Source organism: Solanum dulcamara, chromosome 1 (genome assembly GCF_947179165.1).
Source record: "Solanum dulcamara chromosome 1, daSolDulc1.2, whole genome shotgun sequence".
NCBI classification, from domain to species: domain Eukaryota; kingdom Viridiplantae; phylum Streptophyta; class Magnoliopsida; order Solanales; family Solanaceae; genus Solanum; species Solanum dulcamara.
Genome location: NC_077237.1, coordinates 78441495 through 78465951, shown reverse-complemented (window position 1 = coordinate 78465951; position 24457 = coordinate 78441495). Strand labels below are relative to the sequence as shown.

The window sequence follows — 24457 nt, the reverse complement described above, 5'->3', positions numbered from 1 at the left end:
AGGCAGATGTTCAAGACATTTTAAGATAGTGAGTTGCTTAAGTGACTAGAAGTTTTATCTTATAGGTTTAAGTTAGAACTTATGTATATTGTCCATCAAACATAAGTTCTAATTATTGTCCATAAGGAAGACGTTCATAACAAATATTTTAAGACAGTGAACATATTCAACATAATTGACCACAAATTTTATCTTTTAAATAAATATTAAAATTTATACCTGATGAGCAACATAAATTCTTTCCCGCAAATTTTTTCAAGTTAAGATCATTTTTTAAGAATTTTAGTAAGCAGCAATAAAAATTCAAGATCACACGCTTTGGGATTGTGTTACGTTACAAAGCAGGAAATAACGTGAATTGATTTCTCTATTTGTGTTGGTGTAGTCATACATTGGGAAGTGAAATTAGATGAGCAGATTAGATAGAATGACAAAAGGAAAGAATTAATTCTGTTGAATCATTTTTGGATATTTAGTCCTAGCCCATAAATTCTGTTAAGCCATCTTTTCTCTTCTGGATTTGTTTGGTAGAGTGCAGGGGCGGACCCAAGGCAAGTTCAGGGGGTTTCGAACCCCCTTCGTTAAAAAATTATACTGTATATATAAGATAAAAATTTTAATTTATGTGTATATATTTAACATTGAATCCCCTGAGCATAAGCCAAAGGACTAGCTCAGTGGCAAATGGGGTTCAATATTTTGCCTTAGCTTGTCTCAAGCTTGCGGGTTTGAATCCGAATAAGCACATTTTTTTCTGATTAGTGTGTTTAATTTTTTTTGAACCCCCTTCATAAAATTCCTGGGTCCGCCACTGGTAGAGTGTATCAAAATAATATTAAATGGAGTGTATTAGTAATATTTGTATTAGTTATATTTGTATTAATTATAAATAAAATATTTTTTATGCATTGTTTGATTTAGTGTATTAAAAATAGCATGCATTGCATAAAAATATTTATTTATAAAAATATCCTTAACAATTATGGTGAAAAAGATGTAAAAAAGATTTTGAGAGGTAATTGGGTCTTTAATCATGTTAATGCATGCATTAAATCCCCTTGCATTGCTAATACCTAGAAATCCATGGTGATAGTAATACACATCTTAATACACAATAAAGTGTATAACTAATGCAAGTATTAGTTATACATAACATGAAAAAGTATATCAAATAAGGTACTACTAATACACTTAATTAATGCATGCATTAATTTTACCAATACACTCTATCGAATGACCCTTAAGTTCTTTTTCTCTCTCTTTAGGTAATTGGAGAAAAGAAGAATTGATTTTAACATAATCAACACCTCTAACTCTGAGTTTCATGAATGTGCAAGATTTAAGTCCTAAGAGATCCATTAGATGGTCCAAAAGGTAGTGTTGATTATATTCAGCACAATTAAGCATGAGGGAATTCAATAATTTCATTCGTAAAATTACATTGAATACGTTTTTTGTAATTTTATAATCCAACAACTATATATAGACGTGAATGAAGAATTTCTTGATAAAAAGTATCTTAACATTTTTTATATTGAGCCTATCCGTTGATTATTTAAGCAAGTTACACAATATAAAAAGGGGAACAATTAGGTCCTCATAAGTTTTGGCACTCATTTCCGTATGATAGTCATCCCTTTTTCACTGCTCCCTTTCTCGGTAAAGCAGAATGAGCAGCTTAGATTAAATTTTAACGACAATTTACTTGTATACTGAAATTGTTACAATGAACATGGTTACCGAGTGTTTTTGCAAATTGACTATAGCCTAACTTAGTGTTGGAAGAGCATGACAAGGCACACATAAGTTTTATGTGGAAATCCACACTAACTCAAAGATGTAATATTATAATAACTTATTCAGTCGTTATGGATAGTTCGGGTTATGGTACCTTGTTAATGACTACATAATGAAATGAGCTATTAAGAGTTCAAGATGAGGAGACTTTATAACTGATATCTCCTGATTTAATTTGATGCTCTACATTGTTCTATTGTGTTGATTTCCATTAAGAGGTGAGCTAGTGATTTAGACCTCTGTGGGGAATGTGTTTGTGGTGGTTGTCGCGGCCATTTCATGTCATGATATCTTATGATTGAAATTTCTGTTGCAAAATGGGGTTTATTTCAGAATTTGCCAAGTTACTAATTAACAGGGTCTTCAATGCAGCGGTGGGAGATTTTCGTTGCAAAGAGACCATTGTAGCAGTCGATCGTAGCGAATTTTGGCTTGTCGTAGCGAAAGTTGGCTTAGGTGATAGGGCTCACCATAGCGATACTTTTCATCGACACTGTGGGTCCACTGCAGCGAAGGTGGTGACCGATGCGATAAACGACACGGGACAAAATGTACATTTTAAATCAGTTTCTACAAGTCTTTCTCCATAACTTAAAATATTCGAACTAGAGAATTTTAGAGGTGATTTTTCCAAGGTTTAGGTGTATTTTCCTCTTCGAGGTAAGTCTCTTCGTCAATCATTTCATCTATTAATTTGATCTTATCCTAGAATCAAAGGGAGTAATCTTTATAAGAAATTATGGGTTAGAACCCTAAAACTCATGAATTTATTTGAAAAACTTATGGGTTGAGGTGTTTGCATGTATTTTGATTCTTAGTAAGTTATTTTTACTTCTTAGGATAGAAGTGAGGATTTATTTATTGCTTATGATGGCTGAAAATTTAGAACCCTACAAAGATGATATATTGGAGCATTTAAATTGCTCAAGAGGGGTTAATGGAGTACATATATGAATTGAATTTGTGTGATCATGAAAATCTTTTGTATAATGAAATAATCTTTGGATAAATAATTGATAAGGCACAAAATTAGACGGGTTTGAATGCTCAAGCCATTGTTTGAAGAGTAGATGATTAAATACTTTTATGTTTGTTTGTTCTTAGACTTTGAGCATTCCGTGAGTTCGAGAAAAGGAAAGGCTCCCCCGATCTAGCTTGCTTGATCCAAATTCTACGATTGAGGTAGGTTATGATTTTCTTGGAGTTAGATTTTGATTAGTCCTTTATATGTGATGTGAGTTTAGAAAGCATGTTGATTGGTCTTCTAATATACCTTATGGTAGATATTTGTTGGGATCATGATGCTTGAATGAATAAACTGTGAAGTATTGAAGTTGTTTGTTATGATTTATGTTTATGATGTGGACTTGTGATTTATACTGTGCTTATTGTGTTTTCTTGAGAGAAAACTGTGAACAGAGCATACTGAGATATAATGAGATGAGAAGAATACATATATTGCACTAATAAACAGTGGTTCAAGTCTGATGTGAACTTCCAAACGAGAGATTTTGTGTGTTGAATTGAATACTATGTCGGTAAAATTTATGGATTGAATACCACACTAGTACGGTACATGGACACATATGATCCCCTTCATGTCATGACTAGATGGCCAAGATTAAAGACCTTTTAGCATGTGTGTGCAGATGAGTGAGTGACAGATGAGACCGAAGAGAGGCAGATGTTATATAGGTGTAGGATCAATATGAATATATTTTTCACGATTTTATGTGATTTGCTTTTATATATTGTCACACTCCGGGAGGGTATTTTAGATGTGGCCGGCACTCAAAACCATTACTGGATCCCAAGCGAACCACTTGTCCTGATCACACATCCATTCGTTTATTCAATCAGTGGAAGCCTTAAAATAAAAAGATAATTATGTGGGTAATTCCAATCAACAATCTAACTCAAGAAAGAAAGGTCATAGGCCAACAAATCAAACTTCAATCTATGTAATGAGAATAGTCTGACAAGAACAATTCAAGAAATAAAAATACTCTATTAACCTATCTCTATCTAGTCTATGAATTCTCTATCACTACTATCTAAGTGGTGCCAATGACAGGTTCATGGCTACCTCAAATCAGAATGAAAAGACTAAACTCAACACAAGAATAACAAAGTGGTATCCTCCGAATGTAGGGGAGGACTCACCAATAAGCTAAGTGTAAACAAATCTTCAACGGTGCGCCTGTTGATGATCTCTTAAATCTGTTTTTACATCATTAAACAATGTAAGTCCACATGAACGTCAGTACGTGGAATGTATGAGTATGTAATATGACATAATAAAACATGCATAAGGTAGAATAACATTCAAGTAACTCAATCACGAGTAAGGAACTCAATCAGGATATCATAAGTTTAAAGCAAGAGTAAGGTTTAGACAGAGACCAATTATATATAATCCAATTCAATCCAATCCGATCCAATCAAATCAAATCAGAGTATTATCAAAATCTATATGAAGTTTCTCTTATCCGACAACAATCACTTATGAGCCAGTGACAGTACAACAAGCCCATTGTTGTTGCCACAATTGTCCGATACTTTTCTAGAGTAATGACAAATCATCTAATCAAGGATCTAATCAATCAATCAAGTCCTATCTTTTCAGGACCTTAAAATAAAGGGAAACATCCAACTTTAACAGTTCAATCCTCTCCTACGTTGGCTACGTAGTTATTGGGTTTGAGTTATTACTTACTCTTATCTAATTCGGTGCTCGATACTCCTCTTAAGACTCAATGCTCATAAGACAATCAATTTCATTCAACCAATCAACAAGTCTTATATGGACTCTTATTAGTTCATTAGTTCTATCTAATTAATCCTTTCAACCAATCAATCTTCCAATCATTCCCAATCATTTAAGAGTAGTTGGGACAATCATTTGTGACAACATTTAGTTGAGACCATTCAGTTGGGTTCAATTATGAAGATATAGAGGACTATCAAGTTTTATCAAGACTATCATCATACTCACATCTCACTCACAATCATACGTTTACAAGTTCAAGGCTCTAGCCTTAATCCTTAGGTATATACATCCAATATAAGTCATAATACTCTTAGGATTTATGAAGTAATAAGTTTAAAAATCATTTGTTCAAGAAAAAAGTTCGCAGAAAACATTAATTACGCAATATTATCTAAAATATATTAAATTTGAGGAAATTCTCTTGAAACACAATCATAGGACTCAATTCATTCACAAATCAACCTATCACAATCATGGGGCACATGAAAGAACAAGGTACATGCTTTAGTTTAGCCTTAATACCTGGGATGAAGATTGAACAATCAAACTGACAAGATTTTGGCTTGAAATCCTTGAACCCTAGCCTTTTCTCCTCTCCTTAGTCTTAGTTTCTTTTGCTTGAATGCGTTAAAAGTCTAAGAAATAGGTTCGTACGAAAAAAATACACATAAATTGCATTCCACGAAAGCGTTTTATGAAGAAAAGGGTAAATCGTATTCATGAAGTGCGATTTATGGCCAATTTGATTTTTGGTCAGATTTTGAAAAAATTGCACTATGGGGGAGCAAGTCCGCGACACGGACTGGTCACGCACCCTTCTGGAAATGCAATCTTGCCCTTGAAAATTATCTTTTGACCCGGTTGGCCAAAATTCAATCGAGACCACTTTCCCACATAAGTTTTTTTCTGATTAATATTCCGTCCTCGAATTGACCTAAAAAGTTAAGGATGATGCGTTGTGCAATCGTTCTTTCGTCTAGGAGTATTTTGGCAATTTTACCGGGTGTAACATATATATATATATATATATATATATATATATATATATATATATATATATATATCCACTTTCAACATATCAATGTCATAGTTACTGCACAAATAAGTCCCCATAATAAATATAATGAATATCACACAACTCTACATAGTATAAGTAAATCACATAAAATCTTGGAAAATATATTCACACTGATCTTACAATTATATAACATATGTCTCTCTTCGACCTTATCTGTCACTCACTCATCTGTACACACATGCTAAAAAATCTATAATTTTGTCCATCTAGTCATGACATGCAGGAGATAATATGTGTTCATTTACCATACCAGTATGGTATAGATGATGATTTTCTTGATTGTGGAGTTTTGTTGACTATGTGAAGTGAATCTGTCTACGTGTTTTGTTGACTTGTGTTGTGCTTATATACTTGTTACTAATCTAAGTTAGCCTATGATGCTTATCATTACATATTGTGTATATTGATGCTATTCCTGCAATTGTTTTGAGTGCAGACTATGATCCAAAAAACGTCCGCACAACCCCATATTTAGCGAAGTCAAATTTCATATCTAAGGGTGAATTATTTTCGTTCAGGCAGCCATAAATCTTCTTATGAAAAATGGTTTTTTTTTAAACACTGATACATTTATTTTAGTTTTGCTATTCTTAGACTTTTGCTACTTAGAGTCTTAATATGATGATTTTCGAATTCTAAGAATGTAATAGTTTAGAATTTCCGCATCTTTCATTTATTTTATATTTGAGACTCTTATTTCTTGCTTATGTTTTAAGATTATGATTGGTGATTCGACAATAACATATTTTAGTCGTTAATATCCACGACCACAATCCAGTGGAATTGAGCTTGATCATGTTATATGGATATGTTATATGGAAAAACACAAAAAATGCAAATACTTTTATTTTCATAAGATAAAGTCAAGTGATTGATGTTGGGTGAATTTACACTTTTTTAGCTGTATTTCATATATGTTTGTGATTGTTTTGAATAAATTCTAGGTTGATACTCCTTGTTTTCACTCAATTACCTGATTTAGAGCTTATGAAAGATGTTTTATGCTTTGTAGGTAAAAATACCTTGAAATTGACTAAGCACGATGTAAAAAGTGGACAAAAGTTGCAAAAAGAAGCCCAAAGCAAAGTCGAAAGCTCGTCTTAGAAGATGACTAGAATTTTTATAACTAAAAATATTTAAACCTCTTATACAACGAAAATCCTACCCAAATAAAACTTCATCTAATTAAGTAAATTTAAGGTAATTAAGAAACGGAATGATAAATAAACCTAGTAATATAAAAATAAGAATTTCTTACATAATTAAATATTAGAATTAAATAAAAATAAAAATAATCTACATGTTTAAAGTGCAAGAAAATGATCATTATATCTTAATAAGTAATTTGTGTTCATTTCTTATTACAAATTTTGAAAGATAAAAAAGGCAACCCAGTGCACTAAGCTCCTGCTATGCGCAGGGTCCGGGGAAGGGTCCGACCACAAAGGTCTATTGAAAGATACGTATTTTAAAAACTATTTATTCTCTTTTTTTAAACAAGGGTGTGAATAAAAAAAATCGACAAAATTATTTATCTTCTTTTAAAATTTCACAAAAACAAATAAGTAATTTTTTTTAATCTTATGTTTTAAAGAATAATATTATTAACATGTTTAATTACAAATTAAAAATATTTCATGATATGGGGTATAAGAATAAGATTTTTATACTACTATGTAATGACCCGTTAGGTCATTTTGAGAAATAGTCATCTTTCCTTCATAAAAGACTTCTTTCGTACATTTAAATTTAGAATTTTGGACTATTCAAAAATTACAGTTATTTAGTTGACGGGTGATTTTTAAATAATTAATTAGTTGGTTAACTTGACGGGTGATTTTTAAATAATTAATTAGTTGGTGGGCTAAATTGATAATTTATTTAACACCCTATACCACTTGGTCCATGTATAAGAATCATTAGAGTTAAATAGAGTTGGCATTATTTTGAGTTGCAAAAGAAAAAGAAAAAAAACCACTGCGGCGGACACACAATTGTGAAGAGGCATCGTGGGTAATTGAGGTAAGGATCTTTGTTTATGAAAAACAAAAAAATTGTGAATTTGAGAAACTATAATTCCTTCTTGAATTTTTGTAATCATTGCTTCTAACATAGATAATGTTGATTTGGTTGGTAAATAAAGGTTAACAATATATATATATATATATATATATATCAACTATGTTGGACAATAGTATAAAGATTATCAACTATGTTGGACAATAGTATTGGGTTTGTTTAGAGTTAGGATAGTATAGAATTTTGTGATGTTACTTCCATCATTAATTCAATTGTAATAATTCCTTTTGTACTAGTGGAGTAGATAAGAAAGAAATGACAAATCCTTTCTTTTAATTGTAATCTTATTCTAATAAATAATAGTCCATTCTTTGTTAAATTTATCAAGGCTAGGATCTAGAAATTTACATGCTCAAGGTTAGAGATGATAAATTGGTGTAATTTTCTTGGTATCGTATGTTTTAAAATACAATGGTCAAGCAATTTGCTTCCAATAAATTATTTATGTAATATAGATTTGAGTCTAGGCTAGACATATGGTAATATGGGTTTTGTTAGTTTCAAAATCTTATTGTGATTATTTATTTGACTAGATTACATTGATTTGGAGGCCCAACGAAAAGGGAAGACTCAAGTCTCGGAGTGATTGCTTGATTATTTGAGGCAAGTAAATTTCTAAACCTCAGTTTAAGCTTGTAGATGCTTGTATTTTCTTATTATGTGCACTGAGAGTAATGAGAATTGAACTGGATTATTGACTGTATGATTGACCTTAAAAATGGAGATGAGGGGTATAAAATGACGATCTAATGACATGTATTGGTGGAATTGATATGATGAGATTATGGATTTATTTTGAACATGTGAAATGACTATGTTGATATGAGATAGAAAAAATTATTGTTGTTGTCATGTTATTATCGTGAATCGTATGAACATGAATTGATTGCATTGGTTCTGACATACTGTGCTGAGACTGAAAATGATATGAAACGAAGGGGTCGGGCCACATGCTCCGTGGCAGGTATTATGAAAAAAAAGGGTCGGGCCACACGCTCCGTGGCAGAATACGTATATTGAGGGGACGGGCCACACGCTCCGTGGAAGGTAACATGGACAGAAATGTCCCCCATGGGTTCCGGAATATAATTTAGTGGATGTGTACCGATAGGACAGACATGCATCATCTCATTGCATTGCATCACATTTTGTTGATATTTGTGAATTCGTGTTTACCACTTATTGCTCTGTATTTGTTGAACTTGACTTGATATGATTCACTTGATAAGACTATCGATAAGTATTCGTGAACTGTATTATTATTATTGTGTAGAGTGTAGCGTTGGGCTGATTTTATGCAGGTTGTAGTTAAGGAGGTTCGGTTGGGATTACATGAGTACTTGTAGCTATTGAGCTTTGCTTAGTTTTAGTTATTTTTAGTTATCCACTTGCTGAGTACCGTGTTATTTGGTACTCACTCCTTGCTTCTACACTTGTGTAGGTTGTGAGCCCGGACCTGCTTGATCTCCTAGTATTTTATACCACATCCAAGGCTATCATCTCGAATGTTGAGGTAGTTGTTACATCCATCTAGCGGACATCTCTTACTCTTTTAATATGTTTTAGTCCTATTCTAGAGACAAAGACATTGTGACTGTATTTTTCTTTCGTACTTCGGTAATGTATTAATGACTTGTACACATGAAAACCAATCTTGGGGGAGTTTGAGTTTGTTTTACGTATTTTCGGTTAAGTTAAATTTTGATTTATTTTTCTTTTCTTCCGCATCTATTTTCCGTTGGGTATTAGGTTGGCTTGTCTCGATGGATTGAGATGAGTACCATCACACCCGTGTTTGGATCGTGACATAGTACAGAAGTATATTTGGTTTTAAAATATAAAGAAGTGTATTCAAAACTTGATCATATTATGGAAGTATTTTTATCACCTCACGAGGGAGGGAAAAGAGGAAGGAGATGTTATTTTACTAAACGACCACTTAACCTCACGCTAGGTGTTAGTTGTTTTTATTTTGTTCGTTTTTTTTTTTTGGGAATAAAGAATCAATCAAAGTTAAACTGAATCATATTTCGATTATTATTTGAATATTTACAATTTCTCACTATCATCCATTATGAATAAGTGATAACTTTTTTCTCTAAAGTTCACTTAATTTTTGAGATTTAAACTTTAATCACCAAAATTTTACATTTTCTTTCTATTTCCATTCCAAACCCCACAAACCCACTGAGAGGCCCCTACATGAAACTTAATTGCGAAGAATTTGCATGGATGAAAAAGTGGCCAAGTGACGCTATTGAACCAAAATATTTAATTAGGGGTACAAATAAGGATGACAAATCAAATCGAAAAGTCACATCAAATCAACTTGATAAAAGAAAATTAATTAGGCTTGATTTATTTGGTATTGAGTAAGAATCTTTTTTTTTTTTAACCAAATCGATATATAAATATATAATATTTATGTATTTTTTAAACCTTCGTTTGAGATTTTCTTTAAAGATATACATGAAGGAATATTTGTGATTCTCCCATTAGATTGATGTTTAATAGAATTTTATTTGTGCATTCATTTTTATATACTTAATGTTTAATTTATTATCATACATCTATTTATTTTATCTTTCATATAGTTATTCAAATTTCAAAATATATTAAACTTTATATTTTCTTCAAACTTGATATAGTGTATTATTCGATAATTTTGAACTAGTGTTCAATGACAAAAAATAGATGAAATTAAATCATGCAAATCAATAAAATTAATTTGATTTAGTTTTAATAAAAATCGAACCAATCACTACATGTACCCTAGATACACACATCCAAGTTTTCACAAAAAATATTTTACCAATACCCCAAACCTTAAAAGTAAGAAAGTACATTATGTTAGTTAATTTTTTATTATTATTTACAAGCTTTTGTTTTTCAAAACTCATAGATTTGATTATCTTAATTCACGGAGTAAAACATCTATTATGGGAGGTGAAATGTTTTAACAAAGGTGAGAATGTAGCATTTTAGTTCGAAAATTTTAATACTGAATTCATTATATTTTTAAAATTATGAGTTCATATATATTACTATATATTAGTTGCAATTTTTTTTCACACACAAATGAGCAACATATAGTCTATAGAGCCTAACAAGATAATTGACCTCTTAGACAATAAGGGGACTAAGAAGTAATTATTTGATCCCACAAGAATTTTGCAAATTTCTAGCTGTTTGCAAATAAGACCGCGTGAACAAATACACTATTCGAATTTTGAGATTTAAAAAATTCTATTTTTTATCATAATTTTTTAAATAGATAATTATTATGACTTATATTATATTTTAAATAAAAAATTTAAAAATTTTATATTTAAATTTACGATGAAAATTAAACGGTTTGATTCTCCTTGTCATCAAATAATATTATACATGGGGAGGTTGGGAGCAATCATTGATTAAATTTGACAAATACTCTCTATTTTGCTTTCACATTCCACTAATCAAACGCCAACACAGAAATCTCCAAATTAATTTTTTAAATTGTTAGTACATCTTATACTTCTTTCATTAAGAAACCAACAAAATTCAAATTAAAGTGATAGCATTACAATGTGACAAAACAAGAATTGTAAAAAAAAAAGTGTGTGGCTTTGGATTCTTGTAGCTTAATAGTGAGTGGCAAAAGCATGTAAACCTTTTTCTTCTTTTATCTTTCTCTCACTCAAAACTATCTAAAAAGCATGCTTTAAAGAGTATTGCTGTGTAATTTTGTGTTGTTGGTGCTGAAGAGATGAACTTGTTGCTACTGGAGGTAGTACTGTTGTTGGCCATTTTGGCAAATTTTTCTAGCTTTGGTAATGGCGATACAGATCCATCTGATGGTTAGCCCCTTTTGATTTATTCATCATTCTCTTTAATTCTCTGTTTTTTTAGTATGTGAAGTAGTAAGTACAAGTTCCACTTTTCTAGCTGACAGTGGACTTGACAAGTACTCTTGAAATGAACAAATCCACCTGAAAAAATATCTTTTGTTAGAAGCCCCAATGAAATTGAAAAGAAAAGAGCATTTGAAAACATAAGGTGATTTCTTCCTATTTGTCTGGCCTTGGTGGAAAGAGTTAGCCGACATTTGTTGTTCGTGTGAGGTGGCAGGTATCCTTGTGTAATTAGTCATGTGCTTGCAAGTTGACTCAGACACCACTTTTATAAAAAAAAAAAAAATCTTTGAAAATAATGAACATAATTCCTATGTATATAGTAAGTCTTGTTTGTGCTGCATCAATGGTAGTCTTCACTTTTTTGAGTGTGGGAAATACTCATTACTTATGGCCTAACAACCCCTTAGTCTTGTCGACTAGATTGAGTCATAGTTGTTGTTGTAGTCGTTGTATTTACTGTTGATGATGCACTTAATAGTTACAACAACAACATATCCAATTTAATCCCACAACTGGGGTCTGGGGAAGGTAGAGTCGCAGACCTTACTCCTACCTCGAGGAGGTAGAGGGAAGGCTCTTTCCGAAAGATGCACTTAATAGTTAATAGAAAAACGTCAACCTTTGCACAAAAAATTTCTTTCATTAAAATTGAACAAGTGTGGGGAAAAGGTAAATCCTTACGGTAACTTGTGGTTTGTGAATTTGGAACTTGCATGCATCTAATGTGATTGGTTTTAGTTACTATTGTCAGCCTTATATAAGCAATTACTGGAGTATGTTTTCTACTTTATGTGGTAATGGGTGACAAAAACTCATGAGTTTGAAGTTGATCAAAGACTTTTAATAAAGCTATATAGTTTACTTTTGGACTGCTGATGATCCAAAGAGTTTCACAGTAATGGTTTGGTTAAGTTGCTCACCACTTTCTACCATGCTGGTCAAGTTGCCATAGGTGCACATTCTTTTAACAGTTTGTCCTATGTAAATTCTGTCTTTTGAGCTGTTCTCTATCCATATTTATCTATTTCTTTATCATTAAAATTCCTTTCACAGTCAGATATGTCTTGATTTCAAAATAATCTAGTTGGCTGCACTTTGATTTTCAGCATCTGTTCTGAGAGTCCTGTATACCACCCTAAACTCACCAGGGCAGCTGGCAAAATGGAATGCCAATGGCGGTGATCCTTGTGGAGAGTCCTGGACAGGCATTACCTGCTCGGGCAGTAAAGTTACTGAAATGTGGGGTTTGGTCTTCCTTTTTGTCTTCATCTCCATATTGTTTCAACTTTTTGGAATTATTGACTAGGTATGTACTGACGATTAGTTTCATTTCATTTTCCTTCAGCAAGATGTCAGGTCTTGGGCTCTCAGGTTCATTGGGGTCCCAGCTAGATAGTCTAAAATCTGTGACCAATTTGTAAGATAAATGGCCTTCGCTTGTTCCTTATTAATTGGATTTATGTTGAATTCCTGAATGTCGTCATCTTTGTGAATGTTGCAGTGACATAAGCAATAACAATATGGGGAGCCAGTTACCTTACCAGCTTCCTCCAAATGTACAAAGATTGTATGTGTGATTATTTGCATATCTTCCTCCTTGCTGGTTCTATTTTCTTCCTCTTATCTTTCTTAGAACTTGCCTTGTGATACAGAAACCTCGCTGCTGGTGGTTTTAGTGGTGGCCTCCCATATTCAATTTCACAGATGACCTCTCTCCAGTACTTGTAAGTGAAATGCTTAAATTTGATATTTGTTTAAAATTAAGATCCTTGGTCCTCTTCATTCTCTACGGTGCTCCTTATGATTCTTTGCAACATTTATGTCTGGTTGTAGAAATGTCAGTCACAATCAAATTCAAGGATCTGTGATTGTCTCGTTTGACTTGCTCTCTGCGCTCAACACATTGTAAGGCCTTTTCATCTCCTGTCATTACATCAGAGTTTTGATATTGCCTTGTATGATCTGAATGAAAATAGTTTGCTGTTCTCAAATGTTATGATGAAAGTACACTTATTCTATTATTTAAGTTGTCTCGATTTGAGAAAGAGGTTAAGCACACTTGTTCCATTTCCCACATTACTGTGCAGAAGGAAATCATGTATTTGGTCTGCTGCTGAAGTATTAAATTATGCCAATTGAGCTAAGTTGCTACTTGGTTGGACTTATTCTTAACCAAGTATTAAAAACATCAAAGGCGTACTTAAGCCCTGAAGCGAGACTCAAAACGTGTTGAGCATTTTGCCTCGCTTAGTGTGCACTTCAGTGTTATAATCAAGGTCCTAAATCATACTTTCCCTTGCCAATGAGCCTCTTCTGAAGAGGTGAAACTAAATAAGTGATATTTCACGTTGTCGTAATTATTTTTCAATTTCTTTGTTCGTATATTTGTCATTCATGCTTGTAATTATTAGTCTTGGACTAAACATATATATATATATATATATATATTTTATTTTTTCTTTCTTTGTGCCTTTTTTCATCAAAGCTCACTCTTTGTTTGCGCTTAAAGCCTCAACGTACCTTAGAGTTTTTTTTGCATTTTTTGCTTTGATTGATCTTTTTAATGCTTCAGGGATATCTCTTTCAATTCTATGACGGGTAGTCTCCCTCAAAGCTTCCAGTCACTAACTAGTATGAACAAAATGTAAGATAAGTGTTTTCATACTTCATCTTTCTATTTGCAAACTTCCATCAGATATAGAAGTTTTGTTGTTATAATATGCAGGTATTTACAGAACAATCAGTTTACTGGAACTATTGACGTCCTGGCCAATCTTCCCCTTGGAAATCTGTAAGTTGTGTGCCAAATGTGTAGATATTATGTCTTATGTCTATATCTCACTTCTAGTGTTTCAGTTAAATCCATTGATTGAAAATCATGTTGATTCCTTTATTCTTTAGGAATGTTGAAAACAACCAATTTACTGGCTGGATTCCAGATCAGCTGAAAGGGATAGTGCAGTGAGTGTCTTGCATTGCAATAATTTTCATTCATCTTTGCAATTTTTTTGGGGAGTTCTTTCTAATCATTATCGGGATTTATGAATCTTCCATAACAGATCAAATGGTAATTCGTGGATCTCAGGACCTGCACCCCCGCCTCCACCTGGCACACCTCCTGCAAACAATCCCAATGGAGATCACAAATCCAGAGGGAACAACAGCAGTTCGGGCAGTGGGAAATCAGGTATCGGGGGTGGAGGTATTGCAGGAATAGTGATATCTATTCTTGTTGTTGGAGCAATAGTAGCATTCTTTGTTATCAAGAAAAGATCAAGAAGGTTGTCCACAGATATAGAAAAACTTGATAAGCAGCCACTTGCTCCTCTTACTTCACAAAAAGTAGAAGGTATTTTGCTTTCACAATTCTTGATGTTGTAAGAAATGTCTTGAATGCTCTCTTAACTCTTTGGGTATTTCTTAACGAATAATTATAATCAATTGTGATGTTACTATTCACTTACCTGCTTGGGAATATGGAAAATAATGTCTAAGCCTCTATCCTTACCTTGTTAATGGATCATAAACCATGCAATTAGTATTAAAATTTTGCAAGGGGTTGTCATTGATACAGAAGGAAGCAGCAAAGCAGGAAAATATTTATCTTCGTAGTGTAAAAACTGTATGGATGTGAAAGATTCTAAATTCTGAAGAAACAAAAGTTTCATAGTTCCATAGGTATAATCTAGAGAAATTCAAACTGATCTTTTGGAGGAGGTCCTAACTTACCTGGTGCTTTTAGATATGATTGTTTTTGATGAATTAACATTAGCTACCCTTGATGTTTAACTTGCTGGAAAACAAAAATTCTTCAGAATATAGTTGACCCAAAGAACTCGGGCTTCAGATTGTAACGGTCAGGCGTCAGCGCAGTGAAGGAATTATCTTCACGTTTCATAGTTGGGAAGTTGCTTTCTCCTTTTAAATCCATCGAAATCCCACAAAACAAATTGTCTCTTACAATATAAGTTCCTTCTCATTTGCAACTTCATCAGTAATTTTCTAGTTCATGCTTATATCTTTCATGCCTCATCTCAATATCAACTTCAATGTTGTCATGGAATCCGAGTTGGAGCTTGTATTTGCTTTTGTCTAACTTTTTCATTGTTATGTTTTTTTTTTTTTTTTTTTTGAGAAGGTAACATCATTGTTATGTTTTCTTTCCCGGATTTCCTACTCATTGTTTGTTTTTGGCTGCAGAGTTGAAACCTTATCAAACCTCCTCCACAGTAAGCATGAGCACATTTGAAACTCCCACTGTTGTAACTCTAAGACCTCCAAGCATGAGCACATTTGAAACTCCCACTGTTGTAACTCTAAGACCTCCACCTATTGATCGCCTTAAGTCCTTTGACGAGGTTGACATATCACCGAAACCCATTGTTCCGCCCAAGAAAATTAATACAGCTCAAATCAGGGCTACACAGTTTTCAATTGCAGACCTACAGATTGCTACTGATAGCTTCAATGTTGAAAACCTTATTGGCGAGGGATCAACTGGGCGTGTTTATTGTGCTCAGTTTGATGATGGCAAAGTAATTCTTCTCTCTATTAATACCCATAAAAAACTTTTTTTCTTTTGTATGACTAATGACTATTTAAGGTGATTTAGTGATGCTAACATATGTGTAAGCAAGATGGTATAAAATGGTCTATAATTGTTTGATCAGAGAAACTACATACCTGACACCCAAGGGTGTGGCCTAGTGGTCAATAAAGTGCGTTTGACAATCCATGAGGTCTCAGGTTCAATTTCCAGCGGAGAAAAAACCACTAGGTGGTTTCATTTCATCTATCCAAACCTTGTTGGGCAGTGTTACCCAGTACCTGTGCTGGTGGGAGATAGCAGGTACCCCGTGGAATTAGTCAAGGTACACATAAGCTGGCTCAGACACCACGGTTATAAAAAAAAATTACGTAGTTGGAGAAGTGTGATAAAACTTTATGTGTTGAATAATTTGGTTTGTTCTGATTATTTCTGTTTGAAGCCACCAGTATATATGCTTATGTCAGTCACACAGACTCTCATAAGAGGAATATGGATTCTCTCTTATGAATACACACTAAAGGAAGACTTCTGATTTATCGAAAATTAGAAAGTACTTATTTCCTACGATTCTGGATTTCGGAGGTGATTTGATGATGCTAATGAATCAAAGTTACATTCAAAGAAAGTCTGATGAGGCAACATTTATTAGAGGAAGTTTCAGAAGAAAAAGAAAACTTCATTTGTTGAAGAACTTTGCTTATTTTGTTTTATGCTCATTCACATCCTTATTGTGTTCCTTTCTGTTATTTGAAATGTTGTAGGTTCTTGCTGTCAAGAAAATTAATTCGTCTGCCATCCAAAATCATGAAGATTTTCTCAATATAGTTTCTGAGATATCCCAGCTGCATCATCCAAATATAATTGAGCTGGTTGGTTATTGTTCAGAGCATGGACAATACTTGCTAGTTAATGAATTCCATAAAAATGGTTCTCTGCATGATTTCCTGCATCTGTCCGATGAAGATAGCAAGCCATTAGCATGGAATAGCCGAGTCAAGATTGCACTTGGTGCAGCACGAGCACTAGAGTGAGTTTTTGCAATCTCAGAAGTATTTTATCCTATTTTATATTCAATTGGTTCCAGCTATGCGGGATTATTTCCTTATTGATCCCTTCCGAATGACACATTTCTGTATTTGGAAGCAATTAATTTTATATTTTCCATTTTACCACTAATGAGAAGTTTTTATAGCGATACAAACGTTATTGTATGTTTAAGGCCACAAGTTTCAAAAGTTTTATAGTCACACAACTGTTGTGCCATGTTTAAGATCACAAGTTTTAAAAAAAATCAGCTCTTTCTTAAATTCTATGCCGATTCAAACTATGTCACATAATTAGAAGGGGGAATTAAAATTCATGGAGTGTGCAACAATGCTTTGGCTATTACTAGTAGTTTACATAAATCTTCTGTTTATCTATACTGCAGATTTATAGAAGAGATCTTGTGGGTAGAAGAAACTGGGATTCTGTGAAAGTCAATACCAAGCACTTAGTCGTGACTCGTGATGAACTTTACCAGTGGATATATAGTATTATTGCATGTAGAGATCATACTTGTTAGACTAGAAAGACTACTATAGAGTTTGGTCTTTCTTAAACATTAATGACCAGTAAGTTAACATAAAGAAGAAGAGTTCATTATTCCTTTTAGTTAGAGCTCAGTATGCTAAATATGCAACTCCCTCTGTTTCATTCTATATGGCAATGTTTGAGTGGGGACAGAGTATAAAAAGAAAGAAAGACTTCTGGAACTTGTGGTCTTAAACTAGCCATGACATTTGTGTGACTATAAAAGCATGTCATTAATGGTAACATTTAAAATTTAAAGTTAAAATTGTTTCCAAATATAGAAAGGCATCAATCTTCTTAGGAAAAGGATAAAAAAGAAATACTGCCACATAAAATGAAACAAAGGGAGTAATAAATTTCCAATTTATAGTGGTTTCCACATCTCTTCATTTCCTGATATCCATAAGCAGTTTCTTTACTAGCTAATATAAGCATCCTTTGCAGGTATCTGCATGAAGTTCATTCACCATCATTGGTTCATAAAAACATTAAATCGACAAATATTTTACTTGACCTGGAACTCAATCCTCATCTATCAGACTCTGGATTAGCAAGCCTTATTAATGATGCAGATCAGGTGGCTTTGAGCTCCTTACTTTATGCATCCTTGCAAAGTGTTTTGGTGGATTTGATATATAAGCATGCACATAAGTACACATGTATATATAGGCATGTTTTGACATACTATTGGCTGATTATGAGTCCTTTTCAAAGAGATATAAGAAATATCAACAAATCACATGGTTGAAACGTCATTTGTTTCAGGGGAAGGTTTGATTTGTGCACAAACCTTTGAAACATGAAATCTTTTACAACAGTTTCTGTGGTTCATACATTGGGTTCCAAGAGAAATTGTCACATAAAAAACAGGAATTTTATTCAAATCTCTATTGAAGTAACACTTTACCATGTAACTCATTTTAATGAACTAGTCTTTTAGTGGTCCCTGATGCTTTATTGCCTGCTCTTCTCTACTTAATTGGTAAAATTGTAGCTGTTTCTTCTTCTTAAAAACTTCACATCACTATCATCTTCTCAAGATGTTTCAAAGTGATCATCTTTACAGGCACTAAACCATAATACAGGGTCTGGATATGGTGCACCTGAGGTAGCTATGTATGGGCAATGCACCATAAAAAGTGATGTCTACAGCTTTGGAGTTGTTATGTTAGAACTTCTTACTGGACGGAGACCTTTTGATAGGTAAAGTTACTTAGGTATCATGATATTGTGTCAAATTACTTGGAGATAAACAGGAAGAAATCCAGAAAGTTTTAAATATGCTCTTGATGCAGTGAGAGACCAAGATCCGAACAATCTTTAGTTAGATGGGCAACACCTCAACTCCATGATATTGATGCTTTGGCTAAGATGGTTGATCCAGCACTCAAAGGGCTCTATCCTGTTAAATCTATTTCCCGCTTTGCTGATGTAATTGCTCTCTGTGTCCAGGTAATATTTTGTATAGACACTGCCAAATTCATATATCTGTTGTGTTTATCAAGAACCTAGTTCTGTTAGTTCAGTCAACACCATTTCATTGTCCTGCATGCTATTGTGGCAGCCTGAGCCTGAGTTCCGGCCACCTATGTCAGAAGTGGTTGAGGCCTTAGTTCGGCTAGTTCAACGAGCAAATATGAGCAAGAGGACATATAGTATTGATCGGGGTTCAAGAGGTGAAACAGATGCTCAAGACAACCAACCTTAGTTCCAATGTAATGTAGCATTTTCTATTGAAATCTCTCTTTACAGTTTACTGTTTATGGAATATAATGTGCAGCTGATCTGTTCAATAAGATCCTGTTGGTTGCATTGCATTGTACCACTGCTTGATACTAAAATCTGTTCATAGTGCATATTCAAATTTCATTTTTACCTGTATCTGAACTCCTATTCCTCTTCCACTCACGATGACATGAATGAGTTCAGCACTTACATTTCCAGGTAATCCAAGTTTTGGTTCAGTGTAATAGTCAAGTAGGGTTGGTGTAGCCAAAGAGTATTTTTCCATCAGAGACATTTGCCTGCACAGCAGCAACTTAATTGGAGAAATGGATAACCACAAAACCTCACTCGCTGCATTTTGCTCTCTCATAACATAGCAGTGGCAATCTTTGGTGGACTATGTAATAAGTAGCAATAATTCAAATCTTTGTTGTTAATTTTTTGTGACCATTTTGGTAGATACAAAAATCTGGCCAACCGGCGGTAAGGTGGGGGAGCCAGCCAGCCAAAGATGTTAAATGGGGCAACCAAATATTCCTAAGATCCAATGCAGGGAAGAAGAATGATCAATCATCAAACAATGTCATCCCACAAGTGTAATGTAAACCTTCCTGTTTATGATATTACAAAACAACATACCCAGTGTTATCCCCAAGTGGAGTCCGGGAAGAGTGCTGTGTACGCAGTCTTATCCCCTACCTTGTGAAGTTAATAGTTGTTTCTAATAGACATTTGACTCAAGTAAAGCTTCATGTTTATGAAATTCTAGTAATATAAATTGTTCCACAGACCCCTATTCACCGTAGTCATGTTCCTCACATTCTTGAGTGTCATAAATTTAGCAAAGAAATTAGGGTCATTGCCACATTTAGCCTTCCAATACATCATATTCAATAAATAATATCACCATCTACTACCACACTCCTCATAATGCAGCTTAAACTGTGGTTTTAACTAATGGCCACTGGCTGACCAAGATTATGGGTCTGCAGGTCATTAGCGTTATGACCTATAATGAAAATATTCGTAGAAGTTAAAAATTAGCTAACATAGTAGTTGTAGTTCTGCTCATTGTTTATTGCTATTTGATTTCTGCATTGTATTGCTGTTTATAGGTGTGAGGCCGTTGTACTTTGAGTATCTGATTTATTTATAGAATGTACCATGACTTTCTCACTTTTGCTATTCCTTGTTTTCATCTTGTTTTCGATATGTTTGTTCCTATCTGACCTTTTATCTTGTTTTTCTCTCTTGAGCCGAGGATCTTTCGGAAATAGCCGCCCTACCTTTCAAGGTGGGGGTTAGGTCTGCGTACATTCTATCCTCCCCAGACCTCACATGGTGGGATTATACTGGGTTTGTTGTTGTTGTATATTACTTTAGGCACGTAAGAAATATTCATGTAGTTAAATTTAAAGCGCATTAGAGGTACCATATCACTTAGCAATAGAGGTACCATAAGTCCAAAAATTTAAATCGCAACAATGAAAGACATACAAAAATCTTATCACACAGATTATTTATCATTTTATAATTAATATGTTTTTTACCGTCGCAAGTCTAACTAAATTAGGTTGAGACAAGTTTAACCTAACAAATTTATTTACTTTATCAATTAAACTTTTTTTTTTATTTGTCATTTTTAAAAAAAATTAAAATTGCCAACTCACATTCCTTATACGTGTGCATATCATGCACTTTGTCCACCTCAATTAGATTTAAGGATACATAAATTTAGTCGACGGTCACAAATGCTTAAAAGTATTGATTTTAAAAATATTCAGATATCTGATTAATGAAAATTCGTAAAATTGAGTGTTGAGAATTGAATCTCATGTTGATAAGGTGTATTATTACAAATATCAGAAGTCTTTACTTGAGCAGAAAAAAAGTAAAGAAGCAACTCATTATTCACCGAATTTGAATGGCAAAGAGGAGAAAATTATTTTTTTCAAGATTAAATGATCCTTGGCATATATACATATATCAATATATCTTTTATATTTATTTATTTATTTGGTGAATTTTTATATGTGATGATTTAATTTGTGGAATGATTTTTAAATTTATTTTACTTGATATTTTTAATTATATTTAAATTATTATATCAATATTTAATTTATTTTTTTAATTATTTATGTATAATATTGATTGAAAATTTGAATATGTCTATTTTAATTTAATAAAAATAAAAATTAAATTAAAAATTTTATAATATATATTTAAAATAATTTCTTTTTATTAAGCTTTTAATATTAAAGTGCATTAATATTTTTTCCTTTTTGGTAATTTGACTCTCAAAAGCAGATTTTTAAAAAGATTAGTCAAACACAACATGTTTATCAAAAACACTTTTCAAATGAATTAGCCAAACACAAATACTTTTTTTCAAAAACACTTTTGTAAAAATTTATTTTAAAAAAGTACTTCAAAAAATAAGTAGTTTTTAACAACAATGTCAAACAAACTCTTTTAAGTTATAAATAAATAGAGAAAATTTCTCTAACTAAAAAGATTTAAGATTTAACAATAAGCCTGTGAGTGGACTGAGGTTACCTCTCCCCCACCCATCCTTAACACTATTAATTTTTTGGTAAGAGAAAATGGCAAAAATGATCCTTTATGTTTGTTGGTCTAAATAAGTCCTTTGTAGATATCCGTGAATATTTTTTATTTTTTAAGTTTGTCACCCTTATAAATTTTAACAAATTAGGTTGTTCGATTTAACAAAAACTATGAAAATAAAAAAAAGATTCTACCATAAACACTAAGAAAAGTCCCCTCAATTTCAATATACTGCACCTAAAAAGCCACACTGCACCTTCGTATCCGAGTTCCAATTAAATCGAACAATGACAATAACAAAATAATGTTCCTTATTAACAAACTTAAAGGACCAAAAATCCTCGAAATGATATTGGGGGGGTATTTTCTCAATTTTTTGTAATGTCAAACTTTGGCCTTTGCATAAGTGAAAGTCAAGGCACATATCTCTCCCATAATCTATCCCTAAGTTTTTAAAAAAGTAATTTTTATGAATGAAGTGTTTTTAGAATTTTGAAGTGCTGAAAGTTATTTTTATAAATAAGCAGTTGAGTGTTTGGATAAAAGTGTTTATGTTAAAAATAAGTGTTTGAATTTTAGAGTTAAAAGAATAAAAGGGGTAGTTTGAGAATTTAGTTAAAATATAAGGGATATAAAAGTAATTTTAATGGTCAAACAAAATGACTTTAAACAATTGAAAAAAAAAGTTAAAAATTCTAATTAAACAAATAGTTCAAAAGCTAAAAAGAAGCTTATAAATTAATTTGACCAACTTAAAGCCCATCCGCTTACCACTTAAAAGAAAAAGTCAAGTCAAAGCATAAAGCCTCCTAGAAGTTAGGTGGGTATGGAAGATTTTCTTGTTTGATTTCTTCTTTGTCGTCTTGGCTCGCATTCCAAGACTAATAAATACTACTACCCCTCTAACACTAATCCAAAGTTTATCCCAACATTTGTTTTTCACTCTTTCTCAAATACCCACTTCGAAATCTTGATTTTTTTGTCCTCCGTTTCCAAATTGCCTAATAAAAATCTCAACTTCTCTATGTTTTTTCACAATTTGGAGGTTTAATAAGAAACCCCATCTCATTCTTGTTTCAAATTTGTTGAATTTTTCCTTAATTGAAGTAAAAATTTCAACTTTGTACTTGATAAATGGATAAATTAGATGAGTCAGGTGTGTTATCTCTCATAGGAAAGATTATGGTAGGTGTAATTTTATTTATGTCATTAGTGGTGGTTTTTATATTCTCACTTCATGTTTATACTAAATGGTTCTTGAATCGCCGGCGGGAAGATACCGGCGGCGATTCTGACGGCGGTGGTAGACGGAGAAAAGTTAATGCTAAGGGACTTGACCCTTTAATTCTTGAAACAATTCCTAAACTTGCATTTGATGGTAATGAATTCAAAGATAGGACATTGGAATGTACTATTTGTCTTTGTGAGTTTTCTGAAGGTGAAAAGATGAGATTTTTACCAAAATGTAATCATGGGTTTCATGTTAATTGTATTGATATGTGGTTTCAATCTCATTCCACTTGTCCTCTTTGTCGTAACACGATTTCAATGTCTGAGGAATTGTCATTGGAGACAGTGGAAGAGGGTTGGGTTTTGGCTTCAGGTTCAGTTTCAACAGAGTTGCCTATTTTCCCAACCAATGTGTTATTCTGGGGTAATGAGACTCAAGTTAGCACCTTGTGTAATCCTTGTTTGGACTCGACAGCTTCAACGAGTAATCGATCACATGGAATGTTGGTGATCGATATTCCAAGGGAGATTAATGAACAAGAAGAATCGAAATATGTAATGCCTGAAAGATTGAGACGTTTGATGAGGCTTTTGAGCGGGGATAAAAGGGTATTTAATTCTTCTAGTTCGCAAAATGTAGATATAGAACAAGGTAGTAGAAGCCCGAGTTAACATAGACTCAGAGGCTGATCCAAGATTTGAAATTCTAACATGTATAAAGGAACAAAATGTCAATTACACCTATTGCTCTTTTGAAGAAGTAAGCTTGGTTGCCTTTATATATGCCTTTTCTCTTTTGTAGAACAGAATGTAATGTAAAATGCAAGGTACAAAGTTCATTTATTCATTACGTAGACATCAAAGTTGACACTTTGATGTTTGCATCCTTTAGGTGTCTGGAGGAAGTGGATATATTGAAAAACAATTTCTTTTTGCAAATTTATTTGTTTCTAAGAGTCCAAAATTCCACCTTCCACACAAATAAATTTGAATGGGACATTACAATTATCAATTTATCCATCAAGCTACTAGTGGCTCATGTAGCTCAATGCAGGTTTTCGTTCTTGTGGAATAAAAAGCCTTTGTAATATTATAATTACTATAATAATAATAATAATAATCAATCATCTTAAAGCCAAATAACAAGTGAGTTACATTTCCAAGACTGTAACAGGAGAATTTTAATATAAAGAGCA

General features: G+C 32.9%; 2 protein-coding genes across 4 annotated transcripts; both read left to right on the top strand.

The window, feature by feature from the left end:
* The first annotated feature begins 11304 nt into the window (after positions 1-11304).
* On the top strand, positions 11305-20256 carry LOC129872041 (protein STRUBBELIG-RECEPTOR FAMILY 7-like). 3 transcript variants are annotated; one of them, XM_055946981.1, is made up of 17 exons: positions 11305-11563; positions 12727-12859; positions 12966-13037; positions 13122-13187; positions 13273-13344; positions 13454-13525; positions 14193-14264; positions 14346-14411; positions 14522-14581; positions 14680-14969; positions 15821-16155; positions 16931-17196; positions 18186-18318; positions 18808-18944; positions 19037-19193; positions 19306-19456; positions 19926-20256. In XM_055946981.1, exons 1-16 carry the CDS (start codon positions 11473-11475, stop codon positions 19447-19449), a joined length of 2166 nt encoding a protein of 721 aa, XP_055802956.1. In that variant the 5' UTR covers positions 11305-11472; the 3' UTR covers positions 19450-19456; positions 19926-20256. The 3 variants fall into 3 exon arrangements, with proteins under 3 accessions (XP_055802956.1, XP_055803005.1, XP_055802884.1); XM_055947030.1 differs by lacking the exon at positions 19926-20256 and adding an exon at positions 19686-19903; XM_055946909.1 differs by lacking the exon at positions 19926-20256 and having other exon boundaries at positions 11306-11563; positions 19306-19622.
* A 2642-nt stretch (positions 20257-22898) lies between these two features.
* On the top strand, positions 22899-24200 carry LOC129872206 (RING-H2 finger protein ATL3-like). The gene has a single exon (XM_055947133.1). The coding sequence runs from the start codon at positions 23166-23168 to the stop codon at positions 23931-23933; it is 768 nt and encodes a 255-aa protein (XP_055803108.1). The 5' UTR covers positions 22899-23165; the 3' UTR covers positions 23934-24200.
* The last annotated feature ends 257 nt before the right edge of the window (positions 24201-24457 follow it).